Here is a 21,985-nt window from a genome sequence, read left to right as displayed (position 1 = left end):
CCCAATATATGGTTAGTAAGATATATCTGAACATAAAATCATATCTACTGCAGTTAATTGAGTTACATGGGGACTACAGTAAGAGGTACTAAATAATGCCCTGGGCAATCTAAGATTTTACTATATCTAGTTTGTGTCTGATTGTATGAAAGACTAAAAAGAATCTAAAAGTAACCTCCCCCTACAGATTGAATAGCTGGACATGCCTATGAGTATCCTGGGTTATTGGAAAAAGTCTGATTTTTTTTTTTTTTAAGTTTACTATGACTGATCCTCAAAGCAGATAATATATGACAAGTTTGTTCACTGTAGTTAATTACATGTTATGTATTTTTTTGATATTTGGTATGAAAGAATTATTAAACATGTCTATTTACTAAATTCTTAAGCATATGTTAATGGGTTTAAGTAATTTCTTTATTTAAATAAAGATGACTTTAAAAAAGGAAGCCTCTAGCCTCCGCATAGTAAATGACAGACAAAAAGCCTTTATTAAACTATGTTTCATGCACATGAGAGAATAAACTATTTCCTACCTATACAATTCCAAAGCCCAATATAACAAGTAATTAGGCTATACTTAAGTGAATAGCAAAATATGGAAGCAATTATTTTCTGTGTTGCTAATACTGGCAGGCACTTAACTGCTTATCCTCTAAAAATAATTTTTTCAAAGTTCTCCTTAAGTGTGTATATATAAAATCTTTGCTATTATTTCCTAGGATGCTAGAACTTTCTGCTCCTCCTAAAGAAATCCCCCATTTCAAAAAAATCTGTAAAAAATAAATGCCAAACTGGCTCTTAAAGCCTTCTTTTCTTCAGACCTTATTCTCTCAATCTCCTCAGAATTAATTTTCTCTTCCAAACCATAACTTGGCTGCCAACTGTTTAGGTAATGTGTGAATGAAGATCTTTATTAAATACAATTATCGCATACAATTATATAAAAATTAAAAACTGACGCTAAAACTTTTCCCAATTTTATATGACCTGGGAGGCTTTCTAGAAAAAACAGCATTTCTTTAATTCAGATAAACTAAATCTACCATTCTTCCTAATCCAATCATAGAAAAACATAAGGATCAGAGATGAAGTTTTATATCAACTTTAAAAAAAAAAAAACTTTAGGGTCAAATATAAACTATAAAGTGAATTAGTGGTCAAACTGATTTTAGGATCAACTTAAAATTTAATTACTGTCAAGCTCCATTTTGAAATTAGGTTGTAAGAAAATAATTTGAAAGGATGAATATTTATTATAGCATGAAAATATAAAATGTCACATCTAAATTGGCTCTTTTCTAAGTCTATCCTGCTGCTAATCTGAATAAAGAAAAGGGCCTGGATTTGGTCATTGCTTATTGAAACTTTATGGAGCCTTCATTGTGGGTTCCCCTCTACCAACACCTATCACAACCTCTACATTTCCAAAGATAAGATTTCGTTAAATTCAGTAGCCAAAAACTGTCACTCAAGGATGAATCTCTCCAAATTGTGCTAATTTGGTTCTTAGAGACATTACTACCTATTGTTATACCTGTATAACAATCAGGGTCCACCTACTAACAATATAAGGGTCACCACCATTACACAATGAGGTACTAAAATAAGAATTTAGGTGACTCCACTTTTTCACTTCTAATTCTCAAACACTTTAAATTTAGCTTCCAGCTTCAATACTCAATGGAAAATATTTTCTCCAAAATTGTCAATGATTTCCTAATTGCCACTTTCAATAACCTTTTCTTAGTTCCTATATTTCTTGACTCTGGTGACCAACTTGCTTTTTACATACTCATTCTTCCCTTGATTTTTCAGGACACTACTTTAACAGTTTTCTTCCTACTTATTTTTTTTTGGCTTTCTTTGCAGGTTTATCAATAATCTCCTACCTGGTATATATATATATATTCCAAGGACTCAATCTATCCTCTTTTGGTGATCTCATCATCTCCCATAGATTCAACTATCATTTCTAAGTACACGATTCAACTATTACTTCTAAATCAAAAATTTAGCTCTCTTCTTTCTGAAAACTAGACATTTTCAACTTCATGTCTCAAAGAAAAAACTAACTTTCCCCCAAATCCTAAATATAAAGTGAATAAATACATATGCAAAGCAGTAAAATACAGGGCAGTTTGGGAAGAGGTATTAGCAGTTCCAGAGGAAAGAATCATTACTGATTTCTTATTGACAGCTTCATGCAAAAGATAGTGCTTGAGTCAAATCTTAATATGAGACATTCTGCAGTAGAATGGAAGGAGTATATATATTTCAGGCATGTGAACAGGAAGTGGAAGGACAAAGAGAAAGGAGACAGGGCATCATATGTGAAGAACAAAGAGAAAGACAAGTATGGTTGAATCACAGAATGCTGGAAGGAAGAGTGGTGTCTGGTATACAGTGAATCTGAAAAGAAGCAGTGAAGGGCTTTAACAGCTTAAATAGGAGCCTGTAACTAGGGGCAAGAGGTAGTAGCTATCAGAATAAGAGGCATGATCAGAGCTATACTTAAGGAAATTCATTTGGAAGCAATCTATAGGATCTATAGCAATCTAAAGAAAAGAGCATTTTAAAAAACTTTACAATAATCTGGGTCAAAAGTGAGGAAAATCTGAAGTGAGATCACAACTGTATAACTCAAGTCAAGAGGTTGGGAACAAAAAATGTGATGAAGGTAGAACCAGCAAGATATGGCAACTCATTGGATATGGAATCTAAGATGACAGCCATTCAGGATAACGTTAAAGCTATGATTCTGAATGTTAGAATGATGGTACATTTGACAGAAATAACTAAGTCTGGAAGACAAGATCTAAGAGTTCAATTATGGACATGCCAAATACAAGACGGCTCTGGAACATCCAGTTGGAAATATCTAAAAGGCAAATGATGGCACAAAAGTGAAACGAAAGGGGGAAACAGGAGCTGGATATATAAATCTGGAAATTGATGATGTCAGAATTCTCAGGTTCTAAAATTTAAGTGCCTCCCCACTGCCTTTAAGATAAATTTCCAAAGCCTCTGTCTGGCCTATCAAGTCCATTACAATCTGGCTCTAGTCTATCTTTAAAACTTATTACACATTATTATTTTACTTTCCCCTTCCAAAGCATACTATGCTCTAGCCAAAATGGCCTGATAGTTTCTTCTCTGCATGTAACATTCTATCTCTAACTGGTTTCTTTAAATAGGATATCCTGCATGCCTGAATTGCTCTCTCTCATCTTTTTTCCCCACATAGAACCCCTAATTCCACCTGAGGCTCAACATTCAGTATTACTGCCTCAGCATATCACCAAATATTTTAAAAATTTATATTGTACCTATTTATTTGTAATTATGTGGTCTCTGTGTAGTAAAATATGAGCTCCTTAAAAGTAGAGACTATTATGATAGGACCACTGTTTCCCAAGGATCCATCCCAAGGCATCCCTAACATGGAAAAATAAGTTTCAGGATGCTCACCAGCAACTTCTATATAATGTCGTAATAGTCCAACAACTAACAGTAGAAGTGGTAATATAGTAGTTAATATTTAAATAGATTTCTATAAATCACACACACAATCCGTGGGTTGGAAGACATTTTTCCCCACTTAACAAATGAGAAAACTAGCATAAAAAGTGGTTAAAAATATCTGAAGATTTCAAACTCAGGTCATCTTCCAAATGTAGCTTTCTAAAAACCACATTATCCAGCTAACAATATAGTTCCATTACCCACATGTGTCCAATTACAAACCACACCTTCTCTCCAAATATAGCCTATTCTCAATTTTACTTCAAAGTATATGTATTTTTCTCTTTTTGAAAGGGATGTTCTCAATCTAGTTTATTTTTCAGACCAACTAGAATTTAGTCTGAAGATTTCCTAATTAGTTGTACTCATTTTCAAACAAGTAAAACATGTATTTTAAAAAAGAAATACATGTGTTCCTCTTATTCAGACTAAAAAATACTTATAAGTCCCAAAAGTGAAGTAACTTATCTAAAGGCACAAGAATAATGTAGCACAGATGGAATTAGGAGCAGGGTCTCCTTATTTCAAATTCAGTGATCTTTCCATTGCATCATACTGATTAAGTCATTTTTGTACTTACTTTTACAAAATTAATTGCCAAAAGGCTTCCTTTAAAGAATTTTTAAAATACCATAGGGAATTAGTAATAACAGAAAAGTATGGCTTCAAATTGTTAAGATTTCCACTAATCCACTATTTTTTCCTCTCTGATCCCACCATATCCTTGTATACATGTAGCATGTTCAATAGAGCTGGAAGGAGCCAGGAATGCAGAACCAAATATAATATATCACTACTCAGAAAAATTGAGGAAATAAAAATGCAAAGTTAATTGATAGAAGTATCTAGCAAATAGAGAAATTACAAATTAAAAATGTTTAGCTTTCTGAATCTAAATTAAATTAATAAGAAAGTGATTGCACATATCTTTTATAAACTTAAGTACCATAATGATTACTGGATTAACTATACCACTTTTTTCCTCCAGAGATTCAATTCAACTGTCTACTGCATACTCTTTATGTGTAGGGCACTATGCTAGGCTTGGAAAAGCTACAAGGATAAAGTCAGGATATCTGACTTAGAGGAATTTACAGTGTAATATATATCAGGATGTGGCATATATATTAAATTATATTTCATTCTTCTTAATAATAAAACCAGAATGTAATTCAGGACCACAAACCAACTGACAGAAGTTCAAATACAGAATTACTTGGGCTTGAATTTAAGCAGTAAGTAAAAAATAAATGGAATTCAAACAAATACTGAAACTCTACTATACAAAGTCTGGGTAAAAAGGGGAATTATATGGCTTCTAACTTCCAAAAATAATATAAGCTCCATGATGGCAGAGGCTGGTTGTTTTTCTTTCCCATCTCCAGTCTTGAGTGTTAGCAAATAGTAAAGCATTTAATAAATGGCTGATAATTAATTTATAGGTAACATTTTCTTTACCTCATAACTGGGGAACAGATATGAAGTTTCTTATCAACTACCCTCAGATTTGGCAAAACTGAAATATGGAAGGATTAAGTAACTTGCCTACTCATACTGTGTGGCAGCAGTGTCAAAGCAATCCTCACTTGGTCAATTTGGTTAAAAAATGTTTGAGAGTTCATATGTGAATCAAGTTTAAATGTGTGTAGAGGCAGCTAGGTGGCGCAGTGAATAAAGCACCAGCCCTGAAGTCAGGAGGACCAGAGTTCAAACTTGACTTAAAGATACTTAATGCTTCCTAGCTGTGTGACCCTAGGCAAGTCACTTAACCCCAATTTCGGGCAGGGGGGAGGGGGGAGTGTGTATACACATTCTATATAAACAATGTGTTAATAAGTTAAAGTACTTCACACAGGAACATGAAAATACCAAGTTGGGTTTTGAAAGCAAAACAAAGAGGTTATGATTATTTTATTATTAAAACCCAACTACACCAAATGAAAAACTGAAAGCTATTACTTACATCCCAAAAAGGCATCATTCTGGTCTTATTAAAAAAAGGCAATTTAACAAGTTTTCTAATGGGCTCTCACTACATCATCTAAAAAGCAAAGTCTACCAAACAAAACTAAAATCCTCAAACCCCAAACCACTGACTGATGCAAAGAACAAAAAAAATGCAAGTAAATGGAAATGAAGATAAATGTAGATAATAACAAGGACTACAATTAACATTTAGAATTTATATCTACAGTAAAGAGCTAATTTTCTCAATACAAATTTAAAATTTGATTTTTATGGACCGTCTCATTAAAATGTTAGTACAAGACAATTTATTAAGAATTAGCCTCTTCTCCAGACACTGTATGAGAAAGCAATTCTATTATTTTACAATCATCAAAACTGTACGTTTCCCAAAACATGTTTAAACCAGGATTAACCATTCCAGTGGGGGGGGGGGTGTTATAATATGAAACAGTATCACAAATTTCCCATTAATAAATTTCATATTTCATGTTCTTCTATAAAAAGTGACTTGGTCTTGTTTGTGTTTGAGGGTGTTTTTAAAAATTCAAACAAATATTGAAGTTCTTCTACAAGATATTGCAAGAAAATATCACAAAAAGGGTAAGAGGAGGAGCCCAAAAAAGCCAAAGATGACAGAGCCTGCCCTCAAGAAGCTTTCAAGATAGGTACACCAAGGTGTGTTCAACAACTCAGTAAATCCTTCCGAAAGAGATGGATCTAATCCTCCTGCCTGCAAAGGGAGGAATCCTCGCCCTAAAAATATCTTACCGGGCCGCCTACTCTGACCAGGCACTGCGCAAAATGATGGAGAAGACTAGCTAGCCCAGAGAGGCGCACGGGGAAGCAGCCGGACACACACCGGTTAGCAGATTTGGGTGACTTACAAATGAATGACTAATGATCTACCAGTTCCCCGGTAGGAGGTCAAAGTTAGGGAAGAGACCCTCCTTCCTAACGGCCCACAACAGAAGACACAGCCAGCCTGCCCTAACCCGGGTCTCACGATCCCCTTCGTCCAACTGTCCAGATGTGTAAACCGAGGGTCCTTAAGACACAAATTCGGGTAGAACAGGAAAGGAGCGAGGGATGGGGGGGGGGGGGAGGGTTAGACGAGGTAGAGCGTCCCTCGCTGGCTGCCGAGGCTAGGCCATGTGCTGCAGCTTACTGCCTAACTCCAGGCGCATAGCATGGAAGGTCGCTGGGGAGAGGGAGAAAAGCGGGGTGTGGGGAGGGGGCAGGGAAAGGCAGAGTTTACAGAACTCACTTCCTCTGGGCTTTGTCCTTCTTGGCCTTGGTCCGTTTCTTTCGGGCCTGGAGCGCAAGCACTGCAGAAGAGAGGAGTTCGTGAAAGGGGAGCGTGGTGGAAGGGTGGGACCTAGGTGACGTGGAGCGCGGACACGGGTGGGCAAGGGCGGCCAGGTGAGGACATCGCACGGGCATTAGGGGTGCAGGGGCGGTGGTGGGCGGCCGCGGCCCCCCCAAAACCAGGCACAGACCCAAGGGGAACACGAGCGGGCCCCAGATGGCGAAAGGGTCTTAGGCCGGGGCGGTAAGTATGAGATGCAGAGTAAAGGACCGGGGAGGGCTGGGAGCCGGGCCAATCCCGGGACCCGGGGTGAGGCTGAGGAGAGAGAACGGACCATACCCCGCGGTGCGAATTGGGAGGCTAAGGAGCATGAGGGGTGCCACCAGCTCAAGAAGCTGGAGAAAGGTGGAGCCCCGAGACAAGGCCTTCGGGGGTCCGATGAAAGCTCGGGGTCTCCGACCTGCCCTCGCCCCACCCTGGGCCGGCGAGGCGGCCGTTGCCCTCCCCCCACCCCGCAACCCGCGTGGCCCCGGCCGCCGGAGGCCGCTCCGCCGCTCACCTTTCCGCTCCATGGCGAGACCGGTAACCGCCAAGCGCCTGCGCACTCCACGGGCGACTGGCGGCTACTCCTGCTCCCGCCGTAGCCCGAAATCGATGCTGCGCACGCCCCGCCTCCGCGTCTCGCGCCTGCGCACTGGGCGCGGACCCTACCACCTGCTCCTTATATACGGGGGAGGGGGAGGAAAAGGGTGGGGAAGAGAGTGCGAACCAGGGACTGAAACTGGAGGGCTGGGAGACTGGGGGCCTTTACTAGTATCCTGGCGGCTCCCAATCCTCCTACCCAGGACGAAGGAGCAAGCTTCTTGGATTCTACCGGAATGTAGGAATGGGGAACCAACATAATGCTGACTCAGGCCTCGAGGCGCTTTTCTTGCCAAAAGTGGCCGTGCCTCAGTTTCCACAACTTGACCCGGAAATAATCTCTGCCCTTCCTACCTTGAAGGGCTGTGGTGAGGATAAAATGAAATAACAGACGTCTGTGCATTTTGAAAAAGTAAAGGGGAGTACTTCCTTCACTAATTTAAGGGAATAGGAAAAAAAAGATGGAGAGAGAGCGCCTCGGAGCTTGACCCAGTGTGATGTGGCAACCCAATCTATTCCTTTCTATCCCCCGTTCTAGAAGATTCAGAATGATGGCAGTAATTTAGCACACATGGGATTCGCGTAAGCAAAAGCAAAACGAAAACTATCCGGCAAAATACTGGCCACACCTGGGTGACTCGGTGACTCTTGGTGGGACTTGGAGTGGCGCTGACCCACGCATTCTCTGTTAACTAGTTAAGGTTCCAACCGCGAGGCCTTCGCTGGCAGTCTTCCTTTGAGGGGAGATGGGATGAGAGAGCGGCAGCCAACGCCGCGCCTATTTCGCCATTTCGCCCGGGGCCCAGATGGCAAGATGTGGGGTAGACGTGACGAGTGAGACTACGAAAACAGCTGAGCTGACAGTGCTACTGCACCTCCCTTTTGTGCAATGCTGCCGCGGGTCCATTATCTGATTTGACCCTCGAAACAATTCTGGGAAGCAGGTTTTCTCCTTCAGACTCAAGAGGGATAAAATAAGGTTTGGGAGAAGGCCGAGCCTTCTGGTGTGTGGGTCTGCGTGGGGGAACGCCGGGAGGTATCCTGCCCATAATCTCATTAGCTAAGAAATCTCCTCCCCTAATACAAATAGCGAGGACTCGCGATGTGTCATTTTGGAGAACTGGCTCAAGGGCTGTGGCTGCCAGGATCAGAGGCTTTATTAGTTTGTGCTAGAGCAGGGGCTCTCAGACTGCGGCCCGGGGCCGCCGGTTATAGCCCGTGGGCTGAGGGGCGAAGACTGTGTGAGCTTTTGTGTTTACTACAGTCCGGCCTCCCACAGTCTGAGGGACAGTGAACTGGGCCCATTTAAAAAGTTTGAGGACCGCTGGCTTAGAGGGAAGAGCTGGATCGAGAAGTCCCCTTACGGCCCTCACTGAATCAATGCAAACGTACTTCTTATATACAATAAAACTTTACAGACATTCAACTTCCTTGGTTTTCGAGGCCAGGCTTCTCCATCTGTAAAATAGGAGTGTAACCTATCTGTGCCCTCTAACTCGGGATCATTTGTGAGGAAATGCTCTGTAAACCCTTCAATGCGTCACAGCGTCTCCCAGGAGCGATGTGAGGAATAAACGGCATGGTGAGTGTAAAGTACCGAGGACAGTGCCTGGCACATAACTATTACATAACTGTTGTCATTTCCACCCGGAATCTCTGGAAAGTGTGTCAGACAGATGCTCAGGAATACCGGGTCCGGGTCCCAGCTCTGCGACTTGTGACGGGGGTCATTACATAGCTTCTGACCTCAAACTGTCCAGCTAGAGAACTGAGGAAAAGACAGAACCAGAACAAATAAATCAGGCCCACTCACTCTGCCCCACCACAGGCTAGCTAAGTCCCAAAGTAGCCAGAAGACGTGGCTAGCACCCACGAGTACCAGATCATACAGGAGTCCGAGTCCAATCGGTCCTACGTTCTACAGCGCCTTAGCTAAGAAAATGCTATTAGCAGAAATGTCTGCCCCTCCTCTGCTCCCACTCCTCCCAGACTTCCTATAAGTTTCGGCTGAATTTCAAACCCCCCCAAAACCCACAAACAGCAGCTTCTTCTGCTCAGAGAACAATAAAATCAGTATTACCAATGTTTCTGGAAAACTATGAGAATCCGCTGCCCTTTGGCTCCCCCCACTGCCGAGGCTTAAATACACTGCTCTGTTTCTTATCACCCATATGGTGTCCCTCCACAGGGTGTAAGCTCCCTGAGGGCAGGACTGCTTCCCTTTTGTATTGTTGTGTTCCCCTCAATTAGCACGGTGGTTTGAACGTAGTAGGTGCTTAATAAAAGTTTGTCAATTGACCAAGTGTATATGGTTCTTTGAGTTGAAATGAACGGTATATATGAAGTACATACAAACCATGAATATTAAAATGCTTCCTAAAGTGGATCAGCGTGTTTCCCAGAAATCTTAGTGCAATGTAAACAGCCCTTTGGGATACCTTGTATAACAGGTAAGGTGACAGGACCTGAACCCCATCCCTTCTCCCCCTGTCCTCTTTCCCTCTTCAGCACTTTTCTTTCACTTATCATGTATTTGTAATACGTCACATTTCCTTATAGGATTGTAATCAGCATGAAGGCAGGGCTTGGTCATTTCTTGAGTACCTAGAAAAGTACTCTTCTTTAAGTAATTGCTTAATATATATTTATTATATGAATGAATAAATGTTGGAAGGCTATAAGGAGTAGCCCAATAAAGACCCCAGAATTAACAAGGTACAAATAAGAATGGGGCATGTGTTTACATATATTAATATCCAACATGCTATGTAGGTTTGGTCAAGACAAGGCAATTAAGAGTTACTACATGCCAATGTCAACATTATCTACATATTATTATATATATCTACAAATGTTATCTCATGTGATCCTCACCACATTCCTGGGAAGTCAGTGCTATTATTATCCTCATTTTCTAGCTGTAGAAATTGAGGTTAACTGATGCCCAGGGTCACTTGGTAAAGGTCTGAAAAAGTATCTGAACTCAGGTCTCCCAGACTTCAGGTCCCATGTGTGGGGATGGGGAGAAAGGTACTCTTAGGGGCAAGGTCAAAACCTAGCAGGTAAGGGAATAATGGGTGGCTGCCTCGGACTTGTCCCCAAAATGGAGGCCCCAGGAAAACTCACCAACAGGAAATGGGAACCTACGAGGCAGCCTATTTCTAAGGGTGCAGGATACAGGGAAAGATGGATATACCACGGTGGGGAGGCCCTAGGTACCTAAAGTGAAACTAAAACAGGCAAGGTGTTCCAGCCCAAGAGTCAGAAGCATAGACAGGAGGGGATTGATAACTATTATTATAAAAAAGTATGTTAGGGGCAAGGGGGATAAACTTTTTGTGGGATTATGTATCCCAATTTATAATAGAAAACAGGATTTGCTTTAATGGCTGTGTAACCATGGGTATGCTATGTAATCTCTCCGAGCTGACAGTTTCCTCATTGGTTCTTACCACATAGACTTAGGGATAATGTATGTACTGAGACTTTTTTCAGACTTTAAAGTTTAGCTTCATAAACAAGACAGGATCTGTGTTGTTTTTGAAATTTGCATTAGAACTTCTTCACCATAAGAAAACTCCTGAGGTTAACAGAAGATGATTTAATATAGAGCTGGGAAAGGTGAGGTAGCAGCAGGCAGAATTCTGCCACTTAGGAAGCAGCAGGATGGACGTTAAGGAGGCAGCAGTATGGTCCAGGTGGAAATGTGCTGAGCTTGGGGAGCTGAGCTTGATAGAGGTCATATCTCAGTGCCACTTGTCACTGGTATTTTTCCACAGGATACTAAGGAGGCACTGACTGTCACGCAATGAATGCTAAAGGTGGAGGGCTGAACTTAATACCACCGGGCCTGAGTTCATACCCTAAGAAGTGATTTTGGACCGCTTACTGGACTTAAGCTGCTTTATCTGTTAAATGAAGTGGAAAAGGAGAAAAGGGTATTTGGACTCAGCGATCTCTAAGGTCGGTCCAGTTCTCAATCTGCGATTCTTTCAAGGAAGATTGTGTTATGGTCCATTGTATAGAAGGATATGGAAAAGTTAAGAAGGTAAAGATGGAGAATTATTTTTCAGACTTGGCAGCAAGTCTTATATGACCTTAATAAGTTCAGTGAGGCAGTTAGGTCCTCTCCCAAAGGGAGGAGAGGAGGGAGGAGATATTGGTACAGCCCAAGTAGCTGATGAATAAACGGGTGTAACCACTAAACCCCAAAGGAATTGTACCCACCTCTGAGTCACTGTCAATCAATCATGTATCAACAAACATTTAATAAGCCCTTCCTAGGTACCAAGCACTGTATACACAAAGATGAACTCTTTGATCTCAGAGTTGTGTGAGGGGGTAGTAGATAGAGGTTGGGAGGATGACATGTACACAGATAAATAAATACAAAATATATATAAACACAAAGTAATGTGGGAGGGCCTGAGGAAATGAACTTCATTTGATGAGATCAGGAAAGACCTCATATAGAGGTAGTTCTAGTCTGGCCTCAGATATTAACTTTTTAACTGGGCAAGTCATTTAACCTGTTTGCCTTAAACTATCAGCAAAGAAAATGGCAAACTATTCCAGTATCTTTGACACTGTGGTTCAGGGGTTCACAGCAACAATAACAAGGGATTTTAAGGGGTGGAGTTGATTAGGGAATGTATTTTAGGAATGGAGGTCAGACTATGAACAGCAAAGAGCTGGAAATGGAATGTTACTGTAGATGGGTAACTTAAAGTAGGCCAGTTTGGCGAAAAACAAAGTAGGTGAAGATTACTCATGTATCCAAAAGTGTTTATTTATCCTAGCATGGTGTGTTTGTAAAGGGCACAGTTCTCTTTGTTGACTCCTTAGTATAAAACAATGTGTAACTCAGGATCCAAGCCTGGATGTTTGAATAAGACTCTCCCCATTGATAAAAAAGTGGTATTGGCAAGAACTCATGAGAGAAGATTTCTTTGGGCTTCTTAACAGAAAGGTAGCTGAAGGGAGAGAAAGACTTTGGGAAGAAATTGACATATTCTACAAATATTACCTTTTTTCCACCTTATTTCACTAGAGATTTCAGGGAATTTCTCCTTGGTTTGAGAAATTGGGTCTCTTTCTCTTTTTGTCTCTCTGTGTTGAGCTGAGCTATCTTGGTCCTGTGGAGAGCTTATTTACTCGGTTATTATCTGATATTTTATCTGCTACCTATATCATTTCCCTTGATTTCTTTTTGCTATTAGTTTCGATTAATTTGTTCACTATTCAGTATTTACAATGGTTTTTGAGACCAGTGGTAGCAAGGAAGTCAAGCCTTCAGTTATAGCTTAGAATGCATCTTCCTAGCTAAGGGAGTGTGATCAGGAAAGCAAGTGAGGATGAGTAGGGAGTTAAAGACAATATCAGGGTTATAAATCTTTGTGATTGGAATTGTGGTGCCCTCAATTGTAAAAGGAAAGTGAGGTGAGGGGAGAAGGATATTATAATGAGATAGATCTTCAATCTTAAAAACAATGCATATCTGTCCATCATTTAAAGGGAGGAGTTGAGGCTTTTATTCCCAATCATTTGGTCATTTGGTCCCTAATCCTGATCAAAGGGTTACTCCAAAGGGTAATCTGGGAGACAGAGAGTATTTATGTTGGGAAACAAGATAGGAAATGATTCTTTGGCATCTCTGTAAAAGCTGCTGATCAGTACCAGACAGTGAAGAACGGGGAATGTTTCAGCTAACACCCTGAGGAATAATCAGTTGATAGGGAATAGCAAAAATTTCATCCAGACTTGGCCTTCTCTTTCATCTTGGCCAGAGGAGCCTGATGAACTTCAAAGAATCTGGGGGATTTGGCTTTTTTTTTTTTTTTTTTTTTTTTTTAGTGTTCTAGCAGTGTCCCCATAATGGCTAACTGACAACAATGTCTGTATCAGGAGCCAAAGATAGAGAATGGTTGTGATAACAGCAGATTATAAGATTTACAAAGAACACAGAAGAAAGGATAATGTTTCTACAAGGAGAAATCTTGAAAATTCTGGCAAAAAAAAAAAACAAAAAACTTCCAGGAGCTGTATGTTTTGCTACATGTGCTCAATATACATTTGAGCCTATTTTCCCCATGGACTCTATATTTACTTCCCTATTTAACCAAGTGATCAAGACCATAAAATTCAGGCATATAGGGAAAGATTTATAATTGATTAGATAAAATAGGAAATAATTTCCTATTATATAGCAACACTGTGTCCAGCTAGATGACACAATGGATAGAATACCAGGTCTGGAATGAGAAAGTTCAAATCTAGCCTCAGACTCTAACTAGCTGTATGACTTTGGATAAATCACTTAAGCCTGTTTGCTTCATTTTCTCATCTGTAAAATGAGCTGGAGAAGGAAATGGCAAACCACTCTAGTATCTTTATTAAGAAAGCAGAAGAAGGGGCAGCTAGTGATGCAGTGGATAGAGCACTAGCCTTGAATTCAGGAGGACCAGAGTTCAAATCTGGCACTTAACACTTCCTGGCTGTGTGACCCTGGGCAAGTCACTTAATCCCAGCCTCAGCAAAAAAAAAAAAAAAAAAAAAAAAAAGCAGAAGTGTCTTATATTTGCTCTTCTATACTCTGACATACTTGCCATCCTGATACAGAGCCTCATTTATCTCATGCTTACAATATTATAATAACATGTTCTTTGTTCCCCCTGCCTCAGTTTTCTCCCCACACCAATTCATGGATTCATTCATCTATCAAAAGTGATCCTAAGATTCCAAATCTTCCAGAGTCCAGGACTGACCATGTTGTCTGATCCCCCCTCAGTAAATGCCAATGATTCCCTATTACCTCTAGGATCAAATACTTAATCTTCTAGTTAGCATTCAGAGGCATTCAGAACTTAGCTCACTTCTACTGACAGATTGTATGCCCAGAAGGTGACCACCCTTCATGATTCTAGGGGTTTGGGTGTGGCTCTTTTTTAGAAAGACTTTTTTAGTGCTTTATGTCAGAAACTTCCACTAGTGTGCTTTTACTATGATATTCCTGTCCTCTCTCCAACCATGATTAATTGCAAATTATCTTTACTTTCATCCCTGCTTTTTGTAATCTTCCCTGTTGCCTATCAACATGCTATGTCATCCTTAAAAAAGAGTTTTCACTTGGAGGCCAGTGCCACAGAGCTGGATGGCCCCAGTGTTAACCCAGATGATCCTGAAAGCCTCAGGAGCTGCAGTTCAGCTAAAATGGCAGCTCCTAAAGGCTAAACAATATTCACACATATTCTGGTGACCTTCTTTCCCATGGGATCCTTGGCTGCTTTCAGTAGATTTTGGATAGAGTTGTGAGTTCTATTGAAGAAACTGCCTGAAGTGTGGAATCTCCTTTTCTACCTGTCCAAGAGCTGGTAGCCCTTGATAATGTAGGTCAACAAGCTGTAGCATATGGGATTATTTGTCAAAGGATGAACTGGACTAGTGGGGACTGATGAAAGAGAAATCCAAATTATGGCCTTCCTGGAATTAGCCTTCATATTGGCCCTGGGTTTCTATATCTCCCAAATCACTTTCCTCCCCTTCATGTCCTGCCTGCCCCCAGCTTACTGTACTTTTTTTTTTTTTTAAATCCAGGTCAGAGTACTAGAGCCTTGCTGTGTATGTGCCATCTGGAATGTCAGTCCATCTCCTCTGCTAGTTCCACAATATCCCCTTGGCATCCTTCTTGGATGAAAGTACATTCCCCTCCTGGTATCACCCCTTAAGTCTTCATTGTGCTCATCTATTTTCTAGGTGCCACCTGGCCTTGTTGCTACATTAGCAGATTTCCAGGATCTTGCTGTCATCAGCATTACCTGATCCAGGATTACCCTGGGAGTGAAGTGCAGGGCAGCAGCCACTTCTAAGGAAGAGGAGTCACCACTTCAGAAGGCTCTAAGAGAGGAAGTCAGGAAGGCCAGAGTTAGTAGAAAGAGCCCATTATAGCTGTGCTCAGCCAGCGAGGCCTGCCTGCTAGAGTTATAGGGAGCCATGAGCCCCCTGAGCAATAAGGTACTTCCTGCCATGCAGAGCTACTCTTGTCTACCCTGTAGTTTTGTTCACCACTTGGCTTATCTGCTGGGAAATTCTGCCAGTGTACTGGCCTGTTTCCTGGTTCCCGGCATCCTCTGTAGGTCATTGCCTGAGCTTGGTGTCCTTTTACTACCGGGTATTCTTTTTGGCATCTATGTAATGATCCTGGCAACCTTAAGCCACTATCACCAACAGTTCTTGTGATGCTATTATGAGTTTTATGCTTAAACACCTTTTCCTTTGCAAAAGTGGCAATTAGGACTAGCGTGCACTTTTGGCTGAGGGGATCACCATTCAGGCAGGTTCTCTGCTGGGGGCTTTTGTCATATGTATCAGGTCTTTCACCAGGTCCAGGACCACATAGACATGTGCAGTCTCTGATGAGCCCATAGAGTTTTTTTGGTTTGCTTGTTTTGTTTTTGGTGGAACTACTGAATCAATGTATACCTTATTCATTTTGGTGTGTTAAATTTTGTCCCACACAATTTCTCTCAGGATTGGACCAGAGGCACAGAAACTGCCCTTCCCAAGTGAAAAAACACCAGACTTTCAGAATAAAGGTGGAGGACCAAAAAAAGTTTCTGATGCTGTCTCCCTTGGGAAAGAGTTTCCCTCTTGGCCCTCTTGGAGTCAATCATATTCCTTGTTTCTGGTTTTTGTGATATGACTTTTCCTTCTATCTTTTCAACAGCTCCTTCTCAGCTTCCGTTGGTGAATACTCACCCATGTCATGATAGTTAAACATGGGCGAATCCCAAGGCTTAAGACTGGCTTTTCCTTTCTTCTCTCTCTTTACTATCTCAACTGATGATCTCATAAGCTCCCATGAGTTCAATTATTATCCCTGCAGATGATTCCCAGATCTCTATATATCAACCCTAGGCTCTCTCCTTAACTGTTGTCATTAATCTCTGTCTCTGGACAGATGCTTGCAGGCATCTTAAATTCAAACCGTCCAAAATAGAATTCATAAGATATATCTTCAAATCCTCTGCATTTCCAAATTTCCCTGGCAAGGACATCTTTTTTTTTTTTTTTTTTTTTTTTTTAATTTTAACTTTATTTATTTGCTGAGGCATTTGGGGTTAAATGACTTGCCCAGGGTCACACAACTAGGAAGTGTTAAGTCTCCTGACTTCAGGGCTGGTGCTGTATCTACTGCGCCACCTAGCTGCCCCTAAGGAAACCATCTTTATCCAAATTACCTAGGCTTATAGTTTTGGTGTTATCTTTGATTCTATTGCTAAATCTTGCCAATTCCACCTTTACAACATCTTCCACATATTTCCCTTCTTTCCACTCACACAACTACAATCCTAGTTCAGAATCTCATCACCTCTTACCAGGCCTATTGTAACAGGCTTCTAACTGGTTTCACCTAGGGTCTCCTAGGTGATTGGATGAAAATCATTTTTTTTCCCCATTCAGCTGCCAAGGGGATTTTTCTAAAATATAGTAACAATCCTGTCATTCCTTAAGCAAGGATTTTTAGTGACAACTTATTACCTCCAGAATATAAAATCCTCTGGCTTTTAAAATTCTTTATAATCTGCCCCTTCTTACTTTTCTTATGCTTTATTCCAGTGGTCCTCAAACTTTTTAAATAGGGCCCACTTCACTGTCCCTCAGACTGTTGGAGGGCCGGACTATAGTAAAAACAAAACCTCACACTCTGTTTCTGCTCCTCAGCCCATTTGCCATAATCTGGCGGGCTGCATCAACGTCCTCAGCAGGCAGCATCTGGCCCCAAGGCCAAGTTTGAGAACCCCTGCTTTATCCCATTCCGTAGAGTCCAGTGACATTGGTCTCCTTATAGTTATTCATTCCTATCTATATTTTTTTACTTGTCTCACCTGCCAAGAATATTCTATCTCTTCCCCCACTTCTTAATTTCTCTGGCATCCCTCAAGTCTCAGCTAAAGTCCCACTTTCTGCCAGAGACCTTCCTCGACCCCCAAATGCTAGTGCCTTCCTCTGAAATTATCTCCAGGTTAGCCTGTTTTATATCCTATTTGTAAGGAGTGTTTGCAGTTGGTTACTCTCTCTATTGGACTATAAGCTTCTTGAAAACAGGGTGTGTTCTTTGCTTTGCATTGTATCTCCAGTAATTAGCACAGTGCCTGATACATAGTGGACCTTTATAAATGCTTATTAACTGACTGACTGCTATAGGTGCCCAGGTCTTGGCTAGTTTACAGCCACTCTGAGAGATCCATACCTGGCTCAGAAAGGGGAAGATTAAAAGCTTACACAAAGTTGGGAGGGGACAATTTGGGAGAATATTAGGTGAGAAGGGGAGGTGTGGTTGTGTTGGAGATTTCCTAGGGAAATTCCCTAGGAATTTAAAAAATTTCCTAGGGAAGATAAATCCAATTGGTGGATGACATATCTGTCAGGGTTAGTCCTTCATTTTGGACATCATGAAGCTGGGGAAAAACAAAACAAAACAAAACATTAGGTGGAGGAGAAAAGGGGAAGGGGAGTGTCTGTGGTTTAATGCTAAGTAACATTTAGATTATAAGTTAAAATTTGCAAAGTACTTTTATATATGTTCCTCTCATTTGAGCTTTATAACAACCATTGTGCTTAAGTACTATGAGTATTCTTCTCACTTTATAGTTGAGGAAACTGAGTTTCAGTTCCAGGATATGTGACTTGTACATAGTCATATAGTCCTCTATGCACTAAAACATTTTGCTTCCCTATAACAAAGATTTGGAATCTCTTGATTTTGGACCCAAGAGACCTTGGTTCAAATTTTGGTTCCAGATCGCTCTTCTCAACTGGTTGATTTGTAGCAAACCACTTAACTTCTTGGGCTTCCTTAGTCATAGTATGAGGATAATAATACTTCTATCCATGTTGCTTTTTAAAAGTTAAATCATATTTTCTTTTCTTTTCTTTTTTTTTTTTAATTTTTTAATTCATTTTTCCAAATTATCCCCTCCCTCCCTCCACTCCCTCCCCCCCATGGCAGGTAATCCCATACATTTTACATGTGTTACAATATAACCTAGATACATCATATTTTATTTTCAAATATATATTCACCTTTTTCCCTCCCACCTCCTCTTTGCCCTACTCTACCACTGAGAAATTGAGAAAAACCTCTATTACAAACATCTTTAGTTGAAGTGATAGGAAGAAATACAGAAAGTATACCTGTCTTCCCTTTTCCCCCTCTAAGCATCCTTTTAATTGATCTAGAAAACACACCAGACCTAATTCTGGTGGGGAAATCTAAGAAAAAGTCATAGTCACTTCTTCAGCTCAAGTTAACATAGAGAAATAGAGAGTTAGTTAATTGGACAAATCTGATCAGAAGCAGTCTAGTGCAAAGGAGAGGCTGTACACCAGAGCAAGAGGAAGCTTTGTTGACTACTGTTCGGTTTTGGGTAACAAATTTAGGGTAGACTGAGGAGAGGACCTGCACCCAATGTTCTAAGGTAAATAGTGGTCCTAGACCCTACATGCAGGAAATGCTGAAAGAGGAGAAAATTGAGAAGCAAACAGTAGTAGTGTTTAAGATCAGAAATAGGTTTTAGTTCCAGTTTCTAGCCCAGTAGGAAGAATCAAAGAAGGAATTTCAGACTAAAATGAAGTCCGCTGTTCTGAATCTGAAAAGCTTTCCAAGTTGCTGATAGATTCCAAAAACAGTCTATAGAAATCCCAAAAGGAATAAGGCTGCAGACCTCTTATTCAGATTCAAACCCAGGTCAGGGAATTGTAGAGCTCAGACTAGGGGATAGCAATCAGTCTTTGGCCTATATCAGATGTTGAGAGTACTAAAAACTTAGGCTGTCCTTGAGATCCTAGAATAACATTATACTCAAGATCCTAAGAAAGCAGTGACAAGACTATTCTAGACCTTCCTATAGAAGTGTGCTAAACTTGATCCTGCTTTCTAGTCTGCAGTCAAGAAGTAGCCTGGAAGAATGAATAAATAAAAAGAGAATCCCAACACAAAAAACTTTTATGGAGCACATTTACGGTTTTTTTTTTTGTTTGTTTTTTGTTTTTTTGCTGAGGCAATTGGGGTTAACTGATTTTCCTAGGGTCAAACAACCAAGAAGTAAGTTTTTGAGGTCAGATTTGAACTAAGTTCCTCCTGACTTCAGATGCTCTAGCCACTGCACCAAATAGTTACTCCACTTTTTTTTTGGTGACAGGAACACTCAAGATACAGACTCAGAAGAAGGGAATGACCCTATTCCTTTGGGGTCCCTTTTTTATTAGTTTGGTGGCCATTTAAGCCTAATAGCAAATGCCTCTTTTGGAGTGGGTAGATGAAAAGATAATTACTTAGCACTTACTATGTAGAAAAAACACTTACTGAATAATGGGGATACAAGGAAAAAATACAGGCCTACCTTTCAAGGAACTCAGATTCTAAAAATGGGGAACAATACCTATTATAGTTTTCAGTTGCAAATCATATTTAAAGGTTCAGTAATCCTAAAGGTGTGAAAATAAGGCCAATGGTAATGCATCTTCTTTAATATAATTTCCATTAGTACAATCTTATCAATTTCTGATGTCGAATCATTTGATGATGTTGAATGATGGACTTTGGCACACAGAAATTTCTCAGGTCTTCAATAAGTGTCACTGCTGGGGGGTGGGGAAGAAAGGGAGGCAGCTATAGAAATAACTACCAGGCTGCATCTTCCTAAGGGTTACTTCCCTGGAAAATAGCAGTGAGGGTCAGACAAGAATAAACAGGGTCAGAAACAAGATATGCTGCTCCTCCTTCTTTCTCTACAGGGGTTGCTACTGGATGGCAATTGTGGTAGACAGGCTGGAAGTCAGCCCAATGTTGTGGGTAAAAGGAGGGATGCTGCTTTTTCTGGGGGATGAAATTAAATTAAAATGGTATCTTTCAGAAGCCAGTTCCTCATAGGCATAGGTTAGTTAAAGGAGAAAAAAATATCATGGTTGGGAATGGAGGCCTTACCTGCTGACCTGTTTGTGAGGGGTGCTTGACAATTGAGGATATTGGGTGACCAGAATATTTAATGTTCTATATCCATTTGACTAGCAGCCTTTTGTGTGCTATTAATTTTGTGAGAGGGATCCTTTTATATTATTCAATTTATTAAAAAGAGCAACTCTGAGATAGTATATTACATAGGATAAACATCTATTGATTAGCATTTCGAGACTGGTATTAGGTGAACAATTGCTTTTCAATAATGGGAGAACAAATGATATTGATATTTCAGGGAGCTTCAGGCTCTAGAAGCCCAATAGTGGTTTGGCCTGCCCATTCTTAGCGCTTACCAAAGGGGACCTTTTTAAAGAGATCTCTGAAAATATGGGCATACTAGCCTGAGGAGAGAAGCTATTCCAGAAACTGTTCCAGGGCCTGTTATAGGTCTTCCAAGGCTGGGGTAGCCTCTTGTAGGATTTACTTGAAAGTGAAAGACTTGTAGGTTACTTAGTAAATGGAGGACATTCCCTCTAGGAGGGAAATGTGGTTTTTCCACAAATCAAAATGTTCAATAAATCTCTCAACCACAGGGAAGCAAGTGTTAATAGCTTGTTATGTACTGTATCTGGAATCATCTATATTTCTTTTCATTAAAAAAACTTAAATTTTTAAAACATTTTTAAAGGAAACTAAAAAAAGTATGCTTCAATCTGCATTTCAGATTCAATTCTCTCTCTAGAGCATTTTTCATCATGGATCCTTTAGAATTTTCTTGAATCATTGTCTTGCTCAAGAGTATGACTTTCATAGTTGATCATCCTTATAATATTGCTGTTAGTGTGTATAATGTTCTTCTGGTTCTTCTCACTTAACTTTATATGAGTTCATAGAAGATTTCCCAGCTTTTCATGAAACCTTGTCTTTTTATAGCACAATATTATTCTATTACAATCATTTACCACAATTCAACCACCTATCACTATTTCTAAATTCATGGCTAAGTGGGCTGGTCTCTACATATTTTTAGCCTTGGTTTCTCATTTCCTTGTCCCTCATATCACCACTGTGGCCTTGTCTGGCCTTATCAATAGTATTTCATCAGTGTAATGGTGGACATTAATGTTTTCAGGATATGGGTTGTCTTTCAGATATCTGCTATCAGATGAGCCATATAAGAGAGGGATTGAGGTGGTCCTAGAGAAGGCTGATGGGGTAGCACAGAGGATGTAGTACTGATTTGAAGTCAGGAAGACCTGAGTTCAAATATAGCTTCAGATATTAGCTATGTGATTTTGGGAAAGTCACTTAACTATTGCCTCAGTTTCCTCATCTATAAAATGGGGAAAATAACACCTATCTCTCAGTATTCTTATGAGTATCAAATGAAATATTTGTAAAACATTTTGCAAAACTTAAGGCATTATATCCTATACTGGACTTCTTCCCAGGTGATAGTTAACTATTCCTCACTAGTCTTGGACACATAAAGAGGGGGAAAAAAAACCCACTATAGGCAGATGATTCCATATCACTCAAGGGAGCCTAGATTATTTAGTTCATGTCACTAATGAGGTCCGAAATGG

General features: G+C 40.3%; 1 protein-coding gene across 7 annotated transcripts in view; it reads right to left on the bottom strand.

The window, feature by feature from the left end:
* The window catches only part of SRPK1 (SRSF protein kinase 1), a 75,593-nt gene extending 68,099 nt beyond the window's left edge, over positions 1–7,494 (bottom strand). For all 7 annotated transcript variants that reach the window (XM_074311147.1, XM_074311150.1, XM_074311149.1 and 4 more), the window contains exons 1-2: positions 7,359–7,494; positions 6,758–6,818 (exon numbers count right to left, since the gene is read on the bottom strand). In XM_074311147.1, the coding sequence (XP_074167248.1) occupies positions 6,758–6,818; positions 7,359–7,371 (74 nt within the window). In that variant the 5' untranslated portion in view covers positions 7,372–7,494. The remainder of the gene's footprint in view (positions 1–6,757; positions 6,819–7,358) is intronic.
* Between the last annotated feature and the right edge of the window lie 14,491 nt (positions 7,495–21,985).

The sequence above is a fragment of the Sminthopsis crassicaudata genome, chromosome 4 (assembly GCF_048593235.1).
Source record: "Sminthopsis crassicaudata isolate SCR6 chromosome 4, ASM4859323v1, whole genome shotgun sequence".
Taxonomy (NCBI): domain Eukaryota; kingdom Metazoa; phylum Chordata; class Mammalia; order Dasyuromorphia; family Dasyuridae; genus Sminthopsis; species Sminthopsis crassicaudata.
Note: the sequence above shows the minus strand (reverse complement) of the source record. Positions and strands in the feature narration are given on the sequence as shown.